At 47.0% G+C, this 23,591-nt stretch overlaps 2 protein-coding genes across 2 annotated transcripts in view; both read left to right on the top strand.

Annotated features, from left to right (window-relative positions):
• Positions 1-9,269, top strand: part of cfap299 (cilia and flagella associated protein 299) — a gene marked incomplete at both ends in the record, with an annotated part of 114,369 nt that extends 105,100 nt beyond the window's left edge. Inside the window, 2 exons of the mRNA XM_083644712.1 lie at positions 6,120-6,249; positions 9,159-9,269. Coding sequence (XP_083500838.1) covers positions 6,120-6,249; positions 9,159-9,269 — 241 coding nt within the window. The remainder of the gene's footprint in view (positions 1-6,119; positions 6,250-9,158) is intronic.
• A 6,764-nt stretch (positions 9,270-16,033) lies between these two features.
• Positions 16,034-23,286, top strand: bmp3 (bone morphogenetic protein 3; the record flags this gene model as incomplete). The annotated part of the gene is made up of 3 exons (XM_083644049.1): positions 16,034-16,307; positions 17,511-18,448; positions 23,090-23,286. 3 exons carry the CDS (start codon positions 16,034-16,036, stop codon positions 23,279-23,281), a joined length of 1,404 nt encoding a protein of 467 aa, XP_083500175.1. The 3' UTR covers positions 23,282-23,286.
• Positions 23,287-23,591: the final 305 nt, after the last annotated feature.

Below are 23,591 nucleotides of genomic sequence, written 5' to 3'. Positions count from 1 at the left end.
TGTGTGTGTGTGTGTGTGTGTGTGTGTGTGTGTGTGTGTGTGTGTGTGTGTGTGTGTGTGTGTGTGTAGCTCTATTAGAGGACCTGAGAGCAAGAGTTTGTTTTGAGCATGTGGTGAAATAGACTCTAAATAACAAGCTCACGTGTGCACGGAGGGGGAAAAGTGTATCTGCAAATTGCAAAAGCTGGGAGAGGACGACTGACGTCACAACTGACGTCATGCTGGACGGGATAAACTGACTGACGTCACTCTTGGGCTTGACTGACGTCACGGGCTGATCAGGTAACGTGAATACGACGGCCTCCCTGTTTGAAATCTGGTCAGAAACCTCAATTTAATCATGAGAGACCGGTCGGTAAGGTTTAACAAGAGACTTTATTTAGCAAATGGCGTGCATGGCAAGCACTTTGGCGTATGACTCCATTGAGGCAAGAGGAGGGCATCTGTATGGGCTAGGATAGAGAATCCCCCCAAAAGGAAGATCTAATTTCCGGTAGTTGATTGAGATCGATCCGTAACTTTGACTTACTTCGGCTCGAAAATAACAAATAATTAGGCTCAGAACATAGTAAATTATGGCTAGCAGCACCTCACAAGCCCCCCTGCTCTCAACACTGACCAGAGCCATTCTGATCGATGTACGCTGCAGACATTACATTGACCAACAGTCATTTGGAGCAGTATTCCTCATTTAGGACAAAATGAATGAATATGCAGCACCCTAGGTATTTGCTCTTTAGTAATATATATATATCATCCAGTCCAGAGAGTTCGGCTCCTCCGAGCGCTATAATGACACTGTTGACACGACTCTGTGAAACGAGCGCCTGGAGATAACAATAGAGGTAAGCATGGAGGTAACTATGGAAAGTGGAAGGACACGGTGCTGCACACGTGTCCAACGCAGGGCTCAATGCATAGGAGGGAACCCAGGAACCTGTGCTAAGATCATTGGAGCACCGTCATTGTTTCCACTAAAAATCCAGGTTCTCACACTTTTACTGGTCCATGTGTCTGGGTGTGGTGCCATCCAGCTGCTGGAGGCTTTCTTTTGTGGACCAAGTGTGCACCAACCATGAAGTCAGTTCGCCCCGGTGACATTTCATATGGGACCGTGGAAGGAGGCGGGTCCGCGATCAGCCGAGTCCAAGTAACGTACGCACTGTACGAAATTCTCTGCCGCACTTCAAAAATTCCTTCTCTTTTTTTCTTTTTTTACACTTTCCGTCAGTCTTTTTCATGTTCAGTGTTAAAATATCTCACATCTGTCCCATTTCTCCACCAAAAGCAAGCGGTTCACCATGGCATAAAAGTGGTCTACCAAAGAAATGTTAATTGTTGTATGGCATTTCGGTATAAATAGTCGCTGAAAATGCTGTCAAACCTAATTTGCACAGAGAGGAAGTATGCATGGGTCTGTGTGAGCGAATCTCAGACAATGTACTGTCATTTTCCTCTGAGATTTGGGGGGAAAAACCTCAATTTGTATTTCATAATTGGAGCATTGCAGTAGTCTATTCTGAACCTGCGTTACTCAGCTCTGCTGGCAGGTCAGGGAAAAAAATGCCCAGACTTCTTCCTATCATACCTTATAATTTTATGCATCGGTGTATCTCCCCACTAAGTTTGGACCGTCTGTGTCCGGAGTCCAGTGTGGAGCAGTGCTCTCCACAAGCTGTCAGGAGTCCAGTGTGGAGCAGTGCTCTCCACAAGCTGTCAGGAGTCCAGTGTGGAGCAGTGCTCTCCACAAGCTGTCAGGAGATGTTTGACGGACATCTGAGACACCAGGTGGCATCCAGCCGAGACACATCATTTCACATTTTCTTTTGCCGACTCCATGAAAATGTGGTTAAAATTTGCGATACCTTTGGATGGAAAGACAGCTATGTGGAGGAGGGTGGCTCCTACAGGAGAACAGAGCTACTGCAGCATGACCAGAGAGGGCCAGCGCCGGTCTTCAGTACGGGGCCGGGCCACATCTCCTGGTCCCATGAGTTTGGGTCTACAACCTGATGCTACGAGATGGTTTGTTTTCATATAACCATCTGGGAACGAGTCGCTCGGGGAAACCGTTTGAAAGGGGGCAGGGACTTAAAAGAAAACCTGACAGGTGATTGGATGACCCATCTGTCAATCACGTTTATCACAGGCTTGCTTCTCGCTGTCGTCACACCGAAAACCCGCCCATAGCTGCCTCATAGGATGCTGATTGGTTCGAACCGCTGGTGGTTCAGATCCAAACCAATAGATTGGAACGTGGCAAGGTGGATTAGTCATGTGATCGTGATATGTCATGTGATCGTGATCTGCGCGAATCAAGCTGCGTCGCAAAGGTTAATCAAGGTCAAGCCTTTCCCCTCAATCTGAATGACTGTCTTTGGGTATATGACAAGCAAGCAGTCCAGGGAGGAAGTCCTCTTGCCAAGAAACCAGCAGTGAACTCCATTGCTCTCCCTTTATTGGCTGGAACGGTCCTTTTAATGGCTATTCAGAAACAGGTCATTCTGCCGTGATACCTATTTACATTTGCCATAATTGCGTGACGGGGGTCTGTGGGTTTTGGACAGGTTTTTATGTTGCTGGTGCTATATTATGTTTGCTTGTAATTTGTAGCAAGCTTACTTAATATGTTGTAGTCAGAAAATATTTTTACGGCCCAAATGCAAACGGGGTATTTGCGCGAATGGAGTTTTATGTGGCACTAGAGATGTGCCACTGAAACAAATCTTGGAGGAAACGTAACCGTCGTCTGACACCAGCTGAAACAAGGACAATATCTCAGAGAGTACCGTCTGCTCAAAATGTAAATGTAAACATTGAAGAGATTTATTTTTTATGGCCCTGGCCTCATGAATATTTTACATCTCGTGTTCATCATGTACGGGCTGCAGTAAAGTACCACAGCGAGTGAAATAGAACATGTAGTGTGCTGGCATCGCTCCACGATGTTATGAGCCCATTCCATATGCACAAGTTGCTGTGGAGACCCAGAGCCCCACCCGCTCTCTAAAGTTACCCCCTGCCTGCGCGATGTGCCTCTCCCCCAGATTTACACAGAGCCTCCTCCCTAAGGTCCAACTTTGTTCTTGGACCGCAAACTAGTGCCGGGGAACGAGCAGGGCCCACTAAAGCAACCCCGAGTGCCTCAAAGTGTGACATTTGGAGTTGTGTTACTGCGAAGCAGCTGGCGCTCGGCACCACTGGAGCTCGTGATGAGAACCGCTGCAAAGCGCCAGAATGTCACTACAGCAGCCTAGGAGGAGCACACGACTTCTTTATGACTTATCGAATGCTGTGATAAGCGTCAAACCTGTGACCACCACAGTGTCATTGTGTCAGCGTCATTGTGTCATTGTGCTTTGGGGTAAAGCGTCTGCTAAATGATGTTATGTCATGTCATGTCATAAATGCAATGTCATGTAATTGAGGCTGCTGTCTGTCGTTAGGCTCGGTCAGTTGAGTGTTGTCCAATCAAAAACTTGTGCGGCCATCTTGGGTTTAAATATGCAAAGGGGACCAAGGCTTGTGAGGCAGCTGGATTGGCCAGATCATGATCACGTGATAAATCCATCTTGTCGTGCTCCCAAGCTATTGGTTTAACTCCGGCCCAGCAGTGGGGCCCGGACCAATCAGTGTCCAGAGGCTGCTATAGGGGTGGGATTTAGGTGTGACGACAGCGAGAAGTGAGCCAGCGATAGACATGTGGTTCATCCAGTCACCTGCTAGCTATTGTTTTTTTATGCGCCTACCTTTTTCCAAACATTTCCAAAAACGAAAATCCCAAATGGTTCTTTGTAACAAGCCATCTGGCAGCATCAGGTTAACTCCAGTCCACAGAATGTTGAGACTAGTGGACCGTGTCTTACCTTTGACTTTCTACATCAAATGCACTTTGTACTCTTCTTGTGAGCCTGGAAGCAGTTGAAGGAATCTGACCATGGGAACAATGCAATGTGCAAAAACGACGATAATGAGATGTTTTCCATTCCCAACCAGCCTCATTGTCATTCCCAACATCAACAGAGGCAGAAGACGTGCCAGCTCTGTGGTGGTGAGGGAGTGTCAGGTTGATACGGGGATGGATGTTCTTTCCTGCTCTTCTTCAACAAACATCTTATGGTGATCCAGCGACCTGCTTGAAGGGGCTTTATTTGATCAGCGATGTGAGACCGATACCACAACAAAACTACGGCTCGGCTAAATGCATAAAACATCCAGCCGACATGTTATACAAGATCAGATCCTACAGTTTGACGTACTACATTTTAAACATATTATTACCGGAGCTCAAATGTCACAATTCTTATGTTCCCCCTCCGCTCTCTGACTGTGGCTCCTCCGCTCGTCTCAATAAGAGAAAGAGGAAAAGGAGAGGAAGAGGAGGATGCTGTAAATTAATCTGCCATTTATTTTGGAACTCAACCCTCTCTCTGGTTTCGATGCTTATTAGCAGCAGCTTGACGTTAATGCCCTGGCCTTGGCGCGGCACCGCAGCACAGCACCCTCGGCAGCACCCCCAGCACGGCACCCTCCAAAGCCATTATTGGAAACAGACTTGACTCTTACAAAAACACACATTACCCGGCAGGTGACTTTCCTTGTGAGCGGCTAAGCGAATGTGTTTTATAAGCAGCTGTTGCACGTTGACGTTGAATACTGTGCCTGACGTTTGGTTTCCTCCGTGAAACATGCGACGTGGTGACCTCGGCATGGAGCTCATGTGGCAGCATGTGTTGTGTTGGAGGAGAATGACCTCCTGCTGACCGAGCCCAGAAATGAACAAGCGCCAATTTGCAATCGCTGCGACCCACATTATGCAAATTTCCCAAATGCAGGGTGGCAGGGGGCAGCCCACTCTACTCTGCCTCTGCCACCCTGCATTTCGAAAGCCCACCCCACCGCTCCATTTTAGCCAATTGGCATGAACACACACACCTTCACACACACACACACACACACACACACACACACACACCTTCACACACACACACACACACACACACATACACACACTTGGCATCCATGGCAAATTTTAGTCTCCTAGGGCGAAAACTGTGTCTGCCGTGGTGAACTTTTTGTGGACTGACCGACCGACCGACCGACCGGGGAAAAAATATTCCCGTTGTGCACTCACGTTTCAGTAGGTCACAGGTTGGCTTGGTTCGAGCCTTAAAACTCGTTATATAAGGATTTATCGAAATGTCTATGGAGAAGATGAATGTGGAACTTACTTCCGGGGCAACATGACGTCACGAAAAGTCATGTGCCTGTTGAGCTCTATAAGGAAGCACACAGTAAAAACTCAGGTCTCCACAATGACTACATAGCCGTTTTCACACATGCGCTTTATACCGGGAAACTACCAGAAAGCGGTGTAATGCCTTCATGTGTGAAAGTTGTTTTCCGGTATAAGCGCGACCCCGTCATCGCGGACATTTGACCACTTCTAACCTTGTCATAAGAGCGGTATGTCTGCTTCATGTGTGGGCGTGCCGACTTTCCCCCCTCCCCTCTCTGCTCGCTCTCTGGCCAGTCCTTCAGTCCTCCTCAGTCAGCAGCCCGACACACAGGGACAGACACAGCGAAAATGGCAGCGGCTTGTTCTGAGAGTCTTGCAAGCCGCCCAACGCTTGTAGAGAAAGCAGATGCACGAAGCGAAATGTGGAAGTATTTTGCTTACGTTGCTGACAGCGAAGGCAAGCCCCTGGACACATCAAACTAAGCCAGTCTGTAAAAAGTGCTTCAACGCGACGCAGGTGAACGGATAAACATCGAACCAGCCAGGCTATTTCTCTCCGACAGGGATCCCAACTTCTTCAAAGATTTCAGTTCAAAGACTGGTTAGCAAATGTGAAGGATACAACATACATGCCCTCTTAAGTGAAACGAGTGTGATTTATTGTGTGACAAGCAAACTTATTTCACCATCAGAGTTCTGCCGCCCCCCCCCCCCCCCGCCCCCCAAAATACAGCTTCTTTCATGGCCGTTTTTACACATGTGATCCCTCAGGTGTGAAGGGAAATTTTTCCGGGAAATAGCCTTTATTGATTTACAGGCAATGTGTGAAAACGGCTAAAGTGTATCATCTTCTCACTGTGGGCTTCTTTTCTTTTCAAAGCTACCACAACTGGGAGACACAGATGTCCACATCCAACTCAAGCCCCAACTACCAGGTGGTTTATGATCACCCTGCAGGCCTGCTCTTCGCCAACAAGAGGGACAGGAAGGTGCTGAACGTGGATCCATGGGTAAGTTCGCTCTCTCTCAACAGTCACGGCTGTATCTGTTCTTCACAATAAAAGTCACTGTATCTGTTCTTCACAATAAAAGTCACTGTATCTGTTCTTCACAATAAAAGTCCTCTGGCTAGTTTGTCAGTGAAAGCCTGCCTTTTTATATGAATCAGCACTCAACAGGAAATGTCTCAACGACACGCCCCCACAAAACTGAAAGCCATCCAGATGAAATGGCAAAATAGCAGATATCATTCAAACAGAAACAAAACTAAAAAGGAGAGAAACTAAACTAGAGCTACAAAATAGCCTTTTAAAAAGGCTCTAGGCACATGCGTGTGTTGAAGGGGAGGAGAAGGCAGAAAGGGGGTGAAGTGATCAGCTGCACAAGACACGGCGCTGCTGCATGTCGCTGCATCCTGTGTGAATCCAGCCTGAAATGTTTGCTTTCCACCTGCATGAACAATGGAGGATCAAGGGGTTGAGACAGGTGCTTCCACCATGCTGACAGTCCAACAGGCAGGGGCCCAGGTGAGAGGCAGGGGCCCAGGTGAGAGGCAGGGGGCCCAGGTGAGAGGCAGGGGACCCAGGTGACAGGCAGGGGCCCGGGTGACAGGCAGGGGCCCGGGTGACAGGCAGGGGCCCAGGTGACAGGCAGGGGCCCAGGTGAGAGGCAGGGGCCCAGGTGACAGGCAGGGGCCCAGGTGAGAGGCAGGGGGTCCAGGTGAGAGGCAGGGGCCCGGGTGAGAGGCAGGGGCCCGGGTGAGAGGCAGGGGCCCAGGTGAGAGGCAGGGGCCCAGGTGACAGGCAGGGGCCCAGGTGACAGGCAGGGGCCTAGGTGACAGGCAGGGGCCCAGGTGACAGGCAGGGGCCCAGGTGAGAGGCAGGGGCCCAGGTGAGAGGCAGGGGCCCAGGTGACAGGCAGGGGCCCAGGTGAGAGGCAGGGGGGCCAGGTGAGAGGCAGGGGCCCAGGAGAGGCAGGGGCCCAGGTGAGAGGCAGGGGCCCAGGTGAGAGGCAGGGGCCCAGGTGAGAGGCAGGGGGCCCAGGTGAGAGGCAGGGGCCCAGGTGAGAGGCAGGGGGCCCAGGTGAGAGGCAGGGGCCCAGGTGAGAGGCAGGGGCCCAGGTGAGAGGCAGGGGGCCCAGGTGAGAGGCAGGGGCCCAGGTGAGAGGCAGGGGGCCCAGGTGAGAGGCAGGGGGCCCAGGTGAGAGGCAGGGGGCCCAGGTGAGAGGCAGGGGCCCGGGTGACAACAGGCAGGAAACCGGCCCGGGAAGAATAAGGACTGACAGAAAGAGAGAGAGAGAGAGAGCTGCTCTCCCTCTGCTCTCTCTCTCTCTCTGCTGGGGGGTATAGTAGGGAAGTTAGCTGGTGGGGCCGAACTATTTTGAAATTGCAGACGGAGCTTTGGGGACTGCGTTTTTTTTTAAGCCGAGGGCCAAAATGGCAGCGCAGTGTTCTAGCTGCGGTGGAGCACCGCCCCGACCAGGCTGTCTATTAAAAACACAAGAGGAGGCACAGGAAGCCAGACACAGCAAACCACCCGTGTGCCCAGAGCCCAGCTCGGCTCAGCCCAGAGTGGCTCGGTATGCAGCGGCACAGAACCAAGCCTCCAGCTTTTAACCCGTCATGAGCTCACGAGCTGCTCGTGTGGCCACAGGCAGCTCCTCAGAGGAAGCTCCCAGAATCAAGGCTCATTTTGGGTGGCTTGTTTGTTTTTCTGCCTTTATCATAGCATGACCAGTTTGTCTGTTCTCGCCAAAAGGGGGGGGCGGGGGCGGGTCATATTTAAAGGGACACTTCACCAAAAAACAATGGTGATTTATTATTTACACTATCTCACACATATCCGAAAACTATAAACAGTTTTGCAGCCATTCATGTGGTTTCATACTCATATTGAGAGTTGATGCCAGTGATGGAAGGGAAGGAAGACTTACCATTAATGCAACCCAATGATTCGGGCGCCTTCTGATGACATCACTGGCATAAACTGAACTCAAATCAACTCTCTAAAAATTGAATTAATGTCTACAAAAAAGTTTACAGTTTTTGGTGTGTGAGATCATGTGGAAAATAAATAGTTAAAATTTTCGATGAAGTGCCCTTGTGGGAAGGACATGATGCCGTCTACGCCACACACACAGAAACAGCATTTTGCGAGTGTAACTGTATCGAGTGTTTTAGTGATTGGGATGACGTGAGTGTAGTGACGCCTTTAGGTTTCCATAAAAATAGATGCTTATCATTTAGTCGCGCCAGCGTTTCCCCAGTTTCTTTGAATGCTTCTGTGAGGTAATTTTTATTGGTCTATTTTTATTGACGTTGCTTTGAACTTGTGAAGGAAGACTGAAGACGGCGTTACTTATTAGGACACCCACAAGTGTGTTTGAGGTAAAAGTGTCAATTGAGTGTAATGGTTGGCTATGTGTCCACTCCCACTACAGGCCTTTGACACACTTAGCCTTAAATAAATGCTCCCAGCTGCTGTGGACTTCACATCTTAGTGGAGGGGCCGTGTCAGTTTTGACATAAAGTAGAGTAAAAAGACATTTGGAAAATGAATCCTTACGGTAACTGTCAAATTATGTTGCAATTGGCATTCTTTTTTAATATGCCTATTATTACGTAGAAATGTGCTGTTATCTATGGTTTTGTTTAATTGCTAACATATCTGAGGCTGTTGTTCATGGCTTAAAATGATCACATCTCACAGGCCACAAGCTGCAACATTGTCCAGACTGCACAGAGGTGGATTGCTTGTTATGTACGTGCAAATGCCAGGCCAATAATCAAGTATAATTGTCAGTAACTGCACCCGATTTCTTTTAGCTCAATCGTATGTGCTAAACTGTCAAATTGAATAGATAGTATGAGGACGTCAGACCAGCTAGCCTGCTAACTGCTGTACGTGTGCTTGGGTTGCAGGCGGCGCCTGGCGAGAGCTCGAGCAGGACGCCTGTTCAGTCGGATCTCTACCTCCAAGTCCTCTTCTACGACCACGCGACCCGGACACAGCTCACACAGCTCAGGCCTTAGAGGCTGCCGCACGCCTACGACCACGCGACCCGGACACAGCTCACACAGCTCCGACCTTAGAGAGGCTGCCGCACGCCTACGACCACACGACCCGGACTCAGCTCACACAGCTTAGGCCTTAGAGAGGCTGCCGCTCGCCTATGACCACGCGACCCGGACACAGCTCACACAGCTCAGGCCTTAGAGAGGCTGCCGCACGCCTACGACCACGCGACCCGGACACAGCTCACACAGCTCAGGCCTTAGAGGCTGCCACACGCCTACGACCACGCGACCCGGACACAGCTCACACAGCTCAGGCCTTAGTGGCCGAATACACCATACGCCAAAGCCATGCCGAACTGAAGCTTGAAGCAGACTCAAGCTGATCTGACGCCAAAGCGGTCACACCAGAAACGGTCTCTTTTCCTCAGCGGCCGGCTCGGAGCTGCTGCTCCGGCCCCTCCCACCCCTCACAAATTGCATTGACTGCCTGCCTGGCAGCTCGGGTTCAGCGCTCGGCACGCTTGGAAAATAGAACAGAAGCTGAAACTATCGGATCAGCGTGGCTTTGGCGTGGCGTTGGCGTGGCGTGTGGCCGGTGTGAACGGACTCGCCTGTTAACAAGGACGCTGAATTGAAACTGCGTGGCTTTGGCGTTACTTTGGCGTATGGTGTGAACGTGCATTTAGAGGCTGCCGCACGCCTACGACCACGCGACCCGGACACAGCTCACACAACTCAGGCCTGAGAGGCTGCTGCACGCCCACTCACACTGCAATTAAGCACATATTGTAGATTACTGGAGGCCTTTCATTTGATGGAAATAAAAGTTGTTTTAGTAAAGCCATCGTGTGCGTGCGTATCTCTCATAGCACACCATCTGTGTGGAGGCAAGAAGCTGCTCTCAGCTGAAGCAGGAGGTGGATGGACCAGCTGGACCACTTGCAGATGTACCCAGAGACTTCATACTGTCTTATATGTCACTTTAGATTTGGGGAAATCATCTTCCCATTAAAGCATAAGTTCACCCAAAAATGAAAGTTCAGTCCTCATCTACTCACCCCCATGCTGATGGGCGGACGGGTGACGTTTTTTAGTCCATAGAACATTTGTGGAGCTTCACAGCAAAACACAGTTTCTCCTAAACAATTGAAGTGCATGGGGTCCAACTTTCAAACGTAATAAAAAAATAACAGGAGAAAAAATGCTTCCATAATACTCACCTGGTGTAATCCAAGTCTCCACAAGCCCTGAGATGCCAAGTTGACTTGAAAAGATGCCATTTTTACACCCTGTTTTTAGCTTTAAATCTGCAATGTAGCCATAGGAAGAATGAAGGAGCAAAAGGATAGCTACTGTAGCCTGCCACAGTGAAGGTTTCAGCTAAGAACAGGGTGTAAAAGTATGTATTTTCAAATCAACTTGGCATCTCGGGGCTTGTGTAGACTTGGACTACGCCAGGTGAGCACTATGGAAGCATTTTCTCTTTTTTTTTCTTTTTTTTTTTTTACGTTTTTAAAAGTTGGACCCCATCCACTTCAATTGTTTAGGAGAATTCTGCAACAGTGTTTTGCTGTGAACCTCTAAAAACCTTCACCTGCCTTCCATCAGCACGGGGTGAGGAGGAGATGATGACTGGATTTTCACTTTAGGTTGAACTTATCCTTGAAGTTAGAGAAACACGTTCAAGATAACGACTGTTATTTCAGCGTTGCCAGACTGTTAATGAAGTATTTTCTGGCCGACTGGCGGCTCGGCTGGGAGCGACCGCAGCTCGCACTCAGTCTGCCAAGTGCGTGAGTGCGGGCCGCCCGCGTTACCATGCTGCTCGGGACACTCCGTTTTACAGTTATAATAAGTCTGCTATGACTTTGCAAGCGTATACCCCGAAACTGGACGTGAGTTGTGAAGGAGTGCGTTTCAGTTCAGCCAAAGCAAACACACACACATGTTAAAGGCCTGTAATAGTTTGTATTCCGACCAGGCGGCCCAGTTTGGGCCCAGTTTGTGTTGCTGTCCCCAAAGCGGTGGTCTTAGTTAGGGGCAGGAACCTGCTCGGGGGACCCCAGGCTGGTCTCATCCCGAGGCCCCGGCATGTTTCAGGCTGTTTGTCTAAACAAATGAAAGGCGTAAGAGCTTTGAAAGAGGATGGGGGTGCTTTTATGTCCTCCCCCAGGCTGCGGTAGCTGCAATTGGACTAGAAGAATGCTGCCAGTCTTCACAAAGCGAAGGGAAATGGGCTTAAAACATTCCGCATGTTCCCAGATGCCAGGCAGACTTTACGGGACATCAAAGTGCTCTGTCATTTACATATTAGTCAGTCACTCTGACAGTTTGCTTTTTCAATGGACGAGAAGTTTACAAATAACCTGCTGGCTCCTCCCCTTTACTTAGTTTAGATTGGATTTTTTTTTTTTTTTTGCTTTTGCTTTTATGAATGAAACACATGCTAGGAATCAAGCCCCGCCACAAGTAACCTCAGCTATGTCCAATGGCTGAAAACTAATTTGGCCTTTATTAAGTAGGCTTGCTCAGAAAATGTCAGTTTCCTGTAGAAATTAAATTATTTGCAAAGCCTTCAAATGGAACAATGACTGTTTGATGAAATGAAATATTAATAAACATACTTTTCCCATTTAGTCGGAAATGTTGGTATCCATTTAAAGTCCCATCTGTGGTGATCATGTTCACTTTATTACATACAGTACATCAACTATTGACAACTCAATGCCCCCGATTCAAACGGCTCCACAGAACACATGTGTGTTCAGTGAGTCAGTGATACAGAGTGAGTCAGTGAGTCAGTGAGTCAGTGATCAGAGTCAGTGTTTCAGTGATACAGAGTGAGTGAGTCAGTGTGTCAGTGATACAGAGTGAGTGAGTCAGTGATACAGAGTGAGTGAGTCAGTGTTTCAGTGATACAGAGTGTTTCAGTGATACAGAGTGAGTGAGTCAGTGAGTCAGTGATCAGAGTCAGTGTTTCAGTGATACAGAGTGAGTGAGTCAGTGAGTCAGTGATACAGAGTGAGTGAGTGAGTCAGTGTTTCAGTGATCAGACTGAGTCCCAGAAGGAAAGCTGTGACAGCTGAAGGATGGGATGAAGACTAAAATAACAGTATATCTGTGACAGAGGCACCTGCTTTAGAAGTTCCCCTACATGCCCTGCTTCTATCCTGCATCTCCTCTGCTGCCACTTCTGTCTCCAACATGAGGAGGTTGAAACAAATGACAACATTGTAACACAAACCTCTGTCAGCTGACTAGTGTAGATACCAGGCCAGACGTCCAATGGCGGCATCTGTTTGTCTGTTTGTTTGTTTTGACTGAATTATATCATGTTGACTATTATCCAGTGGCCTCATTGAAATAATGTGTATGGTGAAAGATGACAGAGAAGGGGGATGTGGGTTCTGGTTCTGTAAAACTCTTGGTTTGGGGTCTGGGTTCTGGTTTTGGTGGATGTGGGCTTTGATTCTGTTTTGGGGTGTGGATAAACAGCGGCGGCTGAATGCCTTGTGGACTTTTTAATAGACTTCATGGACTGGGTTACGGGGGAAGGCTGTTTTTTACTTCCTCTGTTTTCTGTTCTGTCTTGTCTGGTCAGCCCTGTTGTGTTCCCACACCTGCTTCAACATCAAACTCCAGGACTTCCCAGGACCCATTCCCTCAAATTCAAGCACCCAACACGATTCCTTTAGAATCATCATTTTTGGAACTCCCAACCATATAGCCATAGAGTAGCCTATCATGACACATTTTTGTAGGCTTAACCAGATGTTTCTTTTGTATGGGAATTTGCGGTTGAATGCATGAAATAAGGCCTGTGGTTCTAACAAAAGTTTATGAAACAGCGATGTTTGTGTTCAGCGAGATAATCTTCACAAATGAGGACCACTTTTATTACTTTTGAAGCATTTTCTGAAAATCACCTTGAGAGAAAAAATGCATTTAGTCTTCAAAAATCATAGAAGTGGTCTTCATTTGTGAAGATGATCTTGCTGAACACAAACATCGCTGTTTCATAAACTTTTGTTAACCATAGACATTATTTGAAGCAGCACTTAACATCCCCATACAAAAATCCCATTGACTTTGACACATCAGAGCCAGAAGTGCTAAGTCTTCCGGACTCATTCCTGTGGTACTCTATATCTGCTCTGCATTCTTCTATTCATGCGGCCCAACAGCAGTGATGAAACCGCCCGCTCCTCTGCCCTCCCTCCAAGTGGCACAAGTCGTTCCAAACACCGACCAATCAAAACAGCAGATGTGCACATGAAAAAATAGGCAACTGAAAGTTAGGTGGGTGGTGGCACACGGACAAACAAGCAAGTATAAGGCTTGTGAAATGCACGGGCCACTTTTTATTTGCCTCACCTCTCATGGAAGACGTAACCCCTCATTTAGAAGTCACTCAGACAGATCATTTGTCTGTAAATAGTTGAGATTTCACAATAAAGTTTCAATTAAATAAGGAAAACCGCAAGAGAACAAGTCATGTAGAAGTCACTCAGACAGATCATGTGTCTGTAAATAATGTGTCTGTGTAAATAGTTGAGATTTCACAATCAAGATTCAATTAAATAAGGAAAACCGCAAGAGAACAAGTCATTTAGAAGTCACTCAGACAGATCATGTGTCTGTAAATAGTCAGGATTTCACAATAAAGTTTCAATTAAATAAGGAAAACCAAATGGCTGTATCCCTCTCCACTTCCTTTATTGGGCATTTAAGCTGTTGGGGTTTCAGCTGAAGCGTGGTTTATTAGTCGGAGGCCTAACTTGCCCCTAATATACACAACATGAGGTAAAGAGGTGATTCAGGTTGAAATGCCTGAGATACAGATAGACACAGTAAAGTAACTGACCCAGTTTCAACTACTGTCTGCTTGTAATCTGGCCTGTTTTAACCCTGTCAGACTTTCATATTTCAGCACATACAGGGACAAGCAATTTTCACACTATGATGCTTCAGCATAATGCAAATTCATATTCAAACACTCTACTGTTCTGAATTAATATCCCTGTCCTGATTTCACAAAACACTGCAAGTAGCAGCAATGGATGACTTGTATGTAGCCTAGTAGGCCTCTGCTGATCCACATGTATCAGAATCAGCTTTATTGGCAAAGTATGTACATACAAGGAATGTATGTGTGTGTATATATGTGTGTGTGTGTGTGTGTGTGTGTGTGTGTGTGTGTGTGTGTGTGTGTGTGTGTGTGTGTGTGTGTGTATATATATATATATATATATATATATATATATATATATATATATATGGTATAGGTTCATCTTCAGGCACCATTTAGGCACGGTACCATTTTAAAAGTAGTTTTAGCGCTGCATCGGCAAACGATGCGACTGACATAAAATAAATACCACTAGCTTCAAGAAAAATAAACAAAATGAAAGCAGAAAAAAAAAAAAAAATCCCCATTAAAACTCACAACAACATCTGTAGGCCTATCTAATACAATGTTATCTCATTCAAATCTCTTCCAATAGTCCAGAAAGTGTCCGCCCTGCGGTTTTGTTTGTTGTTGTTTATTTTGAATGTCTCCATCTCATCTCTCCTCAGCTGAAGAGGTTAAATCCCTTCAGTGTGTTGACTGCTATGAAGGACATGCCATGCTAATATTATTGCCATCAGATGTCCAAGGGCGGGGAAACGGGCCTATAATCATTTCCTCCCGAGTGCCCCTGAAAGAGAAGCCGGGTGGCGGGGGGTGGGGTGTTTAAACCCCGCATGAATCTGCTGTTTGGGGGGGGGGGGGGGGGGGACGCAGTACAGCATCCGGACCGGACCGTGATGCTACAGGATGTGTGTGCTTAACTCCATTCAACTAAACTAAATAGGAGAGAGAGCCTTTAATACCGACAATAAGCCGCTTCATTCAGCAGCGCGGCCAGGCGCACAGGCACAGCTTTGCGGAGTAGAAATGACGCACTCACGGGCGCACAGAGGGGCTGCTCTGTGGTCAACCCCAGTTTTCTGGTGTTAAATGGATATCAAGCAAATTGTGGAATATCCTTTAATGGATAAAGTCCCTCTGGATGGAGGCATTGATATCCCACAAGACAGCCGCTCCACGTGTTGAATAAGATCAACATCATAATAATATCATAATATCGTGATGAATCCGGATAATTTGTCCCCAGTGTGAATTTGCGTAAAAGGGTTCTTGAACAGGAAACTATTCTCTCTCTCTCTCTCTCTCTCTCTCTCTCTCTCTCTTTCTCTCCCTCTCTCTCTCTCCCCCTCTCCCCCTCTCTGAGAGAGAGGAATACCCAGCTGGTCCCACAAGCCCTATAATACCAAGCACAACATGCTTTACCTTCAATGAAAGCTGAGAAGGGGGACGGTTGGCTGCTGGTCCTGAGATCAGCCAAGACCTCGGATACAAAACCAAGAGCTTCGCTCCCTTAGTGCTACTACTGCACCTAGTAGGCTCCTACACCTTATTCTAAGCGCCGGGACTTTCTCACTCATTAAGTGAATTTAGAGCAATTAGACCTTCTAATCTCCAAACAAGAGAGAAAAAGAGAGAACGTGGATTACTCTATTTCCCCCCTCACCTTCCTCTCCTGCTGCGATGTCTTGTCCCAGAGGTGATGCTATCATTTTCTAACAGAACTCTCTTCTTCATGCGATGATGTTTTTTTGGAGATAGGAACCACTTTTTTTGGAAACGCGCTCAGTTTTCCACAACTTGTGTTGTTTTGTTTGACCACCAGCAGCCAAGTTACCTTTGTAAAAGGTCGCTCCGTTGTGGCTCAAGCATGGCTCTCTATCGGTTTCTGCTTGTGCTGACTTACGGATGGAGCTGTCTGTGCGTTGGATACTGCGCGATGTTGAAAAAAGAGCATTTAGATGCGAGAAGAAAGGTGGATTTTACGCATTCGGTGGATAAAACGCATCCGACGAAGGAAGACGGAGATCTGCTTTTACAGGATACAATGACGGAACACATGCAGATGCTTTACGACAAGTACAACCAGGCTGGCTTTCCCTTCAAAGACGGCAACACGGTCCGCAGTTTCAAAGCGCACTGGGGTATGTATCCAAAAAAAATCTGCCCATTTACGCATATTGATAACACGACTCATATCAAGCGAGAAAGGGCTTACATGCATAATTAGTGCATGAAATGTGTTAAATTTGATTGGAAATGGATTGGAAATGTTTCTCATCTGTATTTATCCGCACTTTCAAAGCGCAATGGAGAATGTCTCCACAAATGTGCGCATTTTACGCATATTGAAAATACAGACTGATAGCCGTAGATAAGGCTTTATTTTTCCGTTTTAGGTCTTGAAGGACACAACCGGGTAACGTCTCACTGCCATATGCTGATCTACTCAGCTGAGAGTGAAATCCACCTGTTGATCCAGTCCTTGTTGTGAAATGCCAGCAACCTGTTAGCCTTTGGGCAGGATTTGAACAGAGGTTCTGTATCAGACCTTTGCATGCCAACACCACTTGGCCAGACAATTGTTTTAACTCTTGGGATTTAACGATATGATTTGCCTTGGGAGTTGGGAAGTGTATCTGGCAACATGCCAAACATGCGATGTTGTACAGTAGGTTTAAGCGCAGGATCACCTTGCAGGTGGTGGGTTACTGCTTTTGAAGGTGATTATTGATTCCAGGTAGTGTTACAATAAATCTGATAAGCTCTAAATCGTTTGCAGGCTACACTGTGTTATTATCACTTGGAGGTGGGCTTTATTAACAACTATCAGATTGCATGTTGAGTTTGTTAGAGGAGCCTATACTGCCTCCTATTGACTGGCAGCTATGTGTCATGATCTTTAATCATTGAAGCCTAACTTTTGATCAGGCTTGTAAACATATCCAGGTTTAAATCTGTGGTCCTCAAAGTGAGGTCCATCCGGGGAGCCCCAGGGGTCCTTGAGGGGCATCCAGCAAAAAGGGGAATAATAATTTCACTATAATCCCATGCATAATAACACAGACAGAATGTATGACTGTTTGGTCATGGGTTTCATACACTTTCTGTAACAAAACATCTAAAAGCAAAAATTGTATCAGATGAGGGTCCCTGGGGGAAAATCTTATCAAATGGGGGTCCGTGGTCTAATTTATGTCAGTTTAGGCTGGTGTCCTTGATGTGAAGAAGTTAGAAAACCACAGGTTTAAATGAATAGGCCTACTTTGACACAGAAGGCCCCTCTGACTTCTACTGGACAACTGTGTTGCTGTGTGTAAATGATCTGTTCTTCATTATCTACACAGGCACTATCAACAAGAAGCAGCTGCAGATTTTCAACCTGACCTCCCTCACCAAGTCAGAAGATGTTCTGTCAGCCACGCTCCACTATTACATTGGAGACCTTCAGAACAGCACCCACGGGTGCTCCAGGTCCAAAAGCTGTGGGCGTCACGGCCCCAGGAGACACGGACACATCCAAATGGTCATCTGGAGTTTTGCCTCTGTGGATAACAAGACGAGGACTCTGGGACACTTTGTCATCAACGTGTCCACGCTGTACAGGGACTTCATATCTTGGCAGTGGAAGGACATCACTCGCGTGGTCAACCAGGCCAAACACCACGACGAGCTGCTCATCGGAATCGACGTGGCCTCGCAAGGACCCCGGCCTTGGAAGAGGCTCCTCTCTGACCGCTCGCCCTACATCTTGGTCTACGCCAACGACTCTGCCATCTCGGAACCCGAAAGTGTGGTGACCACTCTGCAGAGGCACCACTCGGGGGCAGGAGAGGGCTCACTCGCACCCGGCTTCCATAAACTGGGACTGCACGTGCGCAATAACACCGCGCAGCAGCAGCTGCTGCGGCCTAGACGTAAGCGTTCCGTTAATTCGGTTAATGTTCTGCTCCCGCTACAAAACAACGAACTCCCCGGGCCAGAATACCCGTACGAGACGACCGGCTGGGATGAGACCAGCCCGTACGAGCCGTTTGAAAACAAGCAGGCCCGTCGGCCGCGGAAAAAGACACGCAAGAATCAGCGGCATAAGATGCCCCTGCTGCAGTTCGATGAGCAGACCATTAAAAAGGCGCGCAAGAAGCAGTGGAACGAGCCCAGGAACTGCGCGCGGAGGTACCTGAAAGTGGACTTTGCCGACATCGGCTGGAGCGAGTGGATTATTTCGCCCAAGTCCTTTGACGCCTACTATTGCTCAGGGTCCTGTCAGTTCCCCATGCCAAAGGTGAGCCCTTTTCTATGTGAATGTGAATGCTGCACAGTGCACACACGTGGCGTGTTTGTATGGTGTGTATCTCGCCTGTCCAACATTCCTGGGAATCTGTTGTTTTACTTGAATGTCAATAGTTTACATGTTGAAGGCCAGGTGCTGGTAAGGCCCTACTACTGTGGCCAACAGCCCTCTTACATTTGAACCCTATAGCACCATCTGGTGGTCCCCTTTTCAGTTTTCATGTCAGATTCAAAATCTCTTTTGTCACCAACCATGATTAATTATACAGTACAGGAATGTATCTTAGATGCATTGGGAGATATTAGAAGCATATTGACAACTCATATACTGACATACGAATGGTAGAAGGAGACCAGGACCTCATAGAGTGCAAGACAATAGACATAAGATTATACATATCACTGTATAAATATATATTCAACACTATTTGCATTCAGCCAGCGTGAGCATGGCATTATGTGAGTGGGAGAGGCCAGGCTGCGCTATCAGTGCCATTTATTTCACATCTTTCTGAAGTCTTTATCTTATCTTTAGTCAAACTCATTTTTTTAAACATGCATAACTTTAGACATAACTACCTCCCTATTAGTCCTCACGTGGTTGGGAATTATTCGAATTATTATAGATTATAAAACATATCCTGCATTAATACTGCAGATAATTAAAGACCCCCTAAAGTCATGTTTTAAAATGTATATAAAATACTCTATAACGGTTAGAGTATTTTAGAGTATTTATTTTGGCGTCAGGTTAGGTTGGTTTTGTTTGTCGTGTGAGATCACATGATATCTCATGATCTCGCGTGAAATCCAGTAAAAAAATACTCAACTTTGACATGGTTTCCCCAAAAAAATTAAAATTATCTTTTTAAAATCCTTAAAATGAGCTCCTTCTCTCTCATTAAAAATTCCAGAATCTGTAAATGAGCAAATATTGTTCATTTCTAAAGTTGAACTGCTGAATACTGGACAGGGATTGGCTCCAAGTATTTGTGATGTCACAAATCATGCTTGTAGGAAATCGCCTTTTCAGTGAGCACAGAGAACCTTTCCACTTTGAGCAGATGATTGTGAAAACAGCTTCTAGTGTCAAACTCTGCACAGACATCATTCAGCACAGAGAAGCTCAGACATCCACCTGAAGGAACAAGAAGAAAAACACATCTTGAGTGGAGGAGGCCTTTAATTCTTGAATGTGATTCATCATAAACCAATTTTTTTTAAATAGCTACAAATTGTGCGTCCAATGTGAGGTACTAGTTTAGCAGGCATGCATGCAGTAAAAAGTTGATATTAATAAGACTTAAAGGGACACTTCACCGAAAAACAATGCTGATTTATTTTGTACATGATCTTGCACATATCTGAAAACTGTCAAGCGTTCTCACATTCATTTAGTTTGACAGTTATTGAGAGCTGATTTGAGTTCAGTTGTCGACCACTGATGTCATTCATGCACAAATGACATCATTGGTCAAAATAAATCAGCGTTGTTTTTTGGTGAAGTTCTCCTTTAAGACTACAATGATTACATCCAAATAGGCGTCGTAACAAATGATGAAAAATCAGTCCTGCTTAATTGGATAAAACCCAGTATAAACCCTTAACCTACCCCTTCCACAGGAGATGTCTGTCCTACAAATCGTCGCTGTTGTGCCAGGACCTCGAATCTCCAAAACAGCAACTTTTCAGGAAGTTAAAAAACCTGTTTGCTCTTAAAATACTGAACCAAACGTCGTCAAAGTTGGCACGTGTCTTAATTATAGTTAGTTTCCCCGCTGAATGTGTCATTACTTTATTAATATCTTACCTGGATAAGCTCAAATGATGTTGTTTATATTATCAGTCCGACTTGGAAGCACTATCTCCCGGCCAGTCAGGCGGGAGATAGTGGTATGCTCATGCATGAGCCCCAAGCTCCGGGCCGCGGGGGCGCGCGCAGCAGTGGCAGCAGTGCCCCTCGCCTCTCATGGCCGAGGCGGGGGCTTTGGCATTGGGATGAGAACAGTCTGACATAACGTAGCGTTAACATTACTTTATTCTCGTCAGAAAACACTCTGATTTGCATGTTAAAACAAGTTTGCAGCCTAGGAATAACTGGAAAACATTTGATTGATCTATTAACGTCAGAGGAAGCCAGGATTAGTCAAAACGATATGAGAAATACACAGCACGTCTGCCGTGTGACTTTTCCGCGTTTACTGTCCTGCGTGGGGGGGTACAGACGGAGGTAGGGGACGAATTTCGAGGTTTGACTGACAGATTGAGGGCGAATGGCATTACGAGATTTACTCACAAGCTCGTTTGAATGCTTTTCCATTGGTTGCATTTGGTAAAAACCACACAGAGACGTGAAGGGTGACCAATGGCACTGATTTATGCCAAAAAAAAAAAAAAAAGTGAAAAAAGTGACATTCGAGGTCCTGGCACGACAACGACGAAATAGAACTTAAAGTGGGGCGGCTGTAGCTCATGAGGTAGAGCGGGTCGTCACTAATCGCTTTGGATGAAAGAGGTCGGTGGTTCGATTCCCGGCTCCTCCATGTCTCTGCATGTCGAAGTGTCCTTGGGCAAGACACTGAACCCCAAATTGCTCCTTATGGTGTGCCAGCACCCTGCGTGGTAACCTGCCGCCATCAGTGTGTGAATGGGTGAATGCACCTACTGATTATAAAGCGCTTTGGATAAAAGCGCTATATAAAATGCAGGCCATTTACCATTTTTACCATTTTAAAGTCTAACCCTGCAGAGTCAGAGGGAACAAGGACCATGATGGAAGCATGTCAAGACTCTTTTGAGCTGTCCTTGAAGGCATCTCCTCACATGCGAGCATCATAGGGCTTTATGAACGTGTCGAGGAAAGAGAGAAGGAAGGTGAACAAAGAAAAGAAACCCCTCCTTCAGCTCCCCTCGCAGCTTGTGGCCCCGGTGACGAGATAAGATCACAGCTATTTTAAACATGGCCGGAATGCACAGGTTTCATCCACTTAATTCATTAGCTGGGAGTCGCCTGCCTTTGTAGTCGGATGTAATTAGTCCCAGAAGTCGAGGCCCGAGGCAACTGCCCCCCGCCCCCGCCCCCACCTCCACCCCCACCGGTCTGCTGTGTAGTCAGGCAGCCCTGTGATGTTCTGCCTCTTTAGAAGCTGCTAAATAGCAGCTATTAGGAGGAGCTCGAACCCGGGGTATTGGTGATTTGTGGGAAGAAGCCTGTCTGTCACTCATTGGATCTCACCGAGGTCTGAGAGACGGCCGAGCAGGTGACGTGCACACACAGGTGTTAACTGCTGGGGGCGGAGACACCTCTCCCACACCGCCTTTGATCTATAGACCGCTGCAGGAATGAGTCCTAAAGCCCGCTTCCCGCTTCCCTCGTCTCAAAGTCAGTGTGTTTTTTTTTTTGAACGGGCTGCTGTGTGAAATAAGCTCTGTGGTTAAGAAAAGCTGATGAAACTCAGACCTTTGTATTTAGCAATTAAAGAAGAGCGTTTTCAGACGATCGTGATTTCTGGCAATTGGATTGACCCGACAAAAAACATTTGTGTAGTAGATGATCTTATCCAGATGATCCACAGACCTTATTTTGCATGGCGGCATCTGGCTAGTGTAGAGGTAAAAACACTCGCCTACCACCGCAGAGACCCGGGCTCAATTCCTGGCAGTGGTACCTCCGGCTTGGTCGGACGTTCCTACAGACATAATTGGCCGTGTCTGCGGGTGGTAAACCGGATTAGGGGTATGAGTCCCGGCCGCTGCTCTAGCGCCTCTCCTAGTCGGTCGGGGCTCTTGTTTGGGGGGGAGGGGAACTGGGGGGAATAGCATGATCGTCCCACGTGCTATGTCCTGCCGGTGAAACTCCTCTCTGTCAGGTGAAAAGAAGCGGCTGGCGACCGCACATGTATTGGAGGAAGCATGTGCTGGTCTACAACTCTCCCCAGATCGGCAGAGTGAGTGGAGCAACTACCAGCACAGCAGGTGGAATTGGCCAAGTACAATTGGGGAGAAAAATTGATTGATTTTTTTTTTTTTTTTTAAGGGAAAAGGGTTGATGCTAACTTCCGGGTTGGCCGACAAAAATCTGTCATCCCTGCGGCACTCTTCACAGAGACATGTTGGATCAACAAGCATATAGTTTCTCCTCCATGTTGCTCCTTTAAAATCTGTTCTTGACTTGACCTTAAGTGATGATTAAACAGGCCTGTGCAGATTGATAATGCAGGTTAAGTCTTCTGACTTAAGTGATGATTAAACTGGCCTGTGCAGATTGATAATGCAGGTTAAGTCTCCTGACTTAAGTGATGAGGAAACGGTCCTGTGCAGATTGATAATGCATGATAATGCATAACGCAGGGACTTCATTCCCCATTCATTTTCCCCATAGACGTTTTGAAAAACCCTTCTAAAAAGAGTTTGACTTGGTCAAACCAAGCGATTCAGCCATATTCAGAATCAGAAGAGACCATGAAACATTTAACTCAGACACCTTTTCCCCCGAGTTTTAGTCCGGTACTCTATACTAACAAAAAAAATCCTGCTAGAAAAAACATTTTCAAAATGGATATATGGTGTTTTTTTGGGAATGGAAACTGTAATTTTCACACTCACTGACAATTACTTCGCCTCTCTTCTCCAGGCCCTGAAGCCCTCCAACCACGCCACCATCCAGAGCATAGTGAGGGCGGTGGGGGTGGTGCCGGGCATCCCCGAGCCCTGCTGCGTCCCCGAGAAGATGTCCTCTCTCAGCATCCTCTTCTTCGACGAGGACAAGAACGTGGTGCTCAAAGTCTACCCAAACATGACCGTCGACTCGTGCGCCTGCAGATAATGTTGCTTTCTCTACGCCTGTTCACCCTCACACACACACACACACACACACACCCTCACACACCTCATATCGTACAAAAAAGAGGACACATTTAGGTTCACGTCACACACAACACGCAGCCAAGAACACACTCTCTCCTCCTATTTCATCCCAGTCATACACTCGTTCACATGCAAACACACGCACGCACGCACGCACACACACATACACACATACACACACACACACACACACACACACACACACACACACACGGAGCACACTTCCCTTTTGCACTGGAGGAGAGGACTGCCTGTTGTTCCGGGTGAAA

The sequence above is a fragment of the Poromitra crassiceps genome (assembly GCF_964638095.1).
Source record: "Poromitra crassiceps genome assembly, chromosome: 10".
NCBI lineage: Eukaryota > Metazoa > Chordata > Actinopteri > Beryciformes > Melamphaidae > Poromitra > Poromitra crassiceps.
This window is presented reverse-complemented; position numbering and strand designations above follow the sequence as displayed.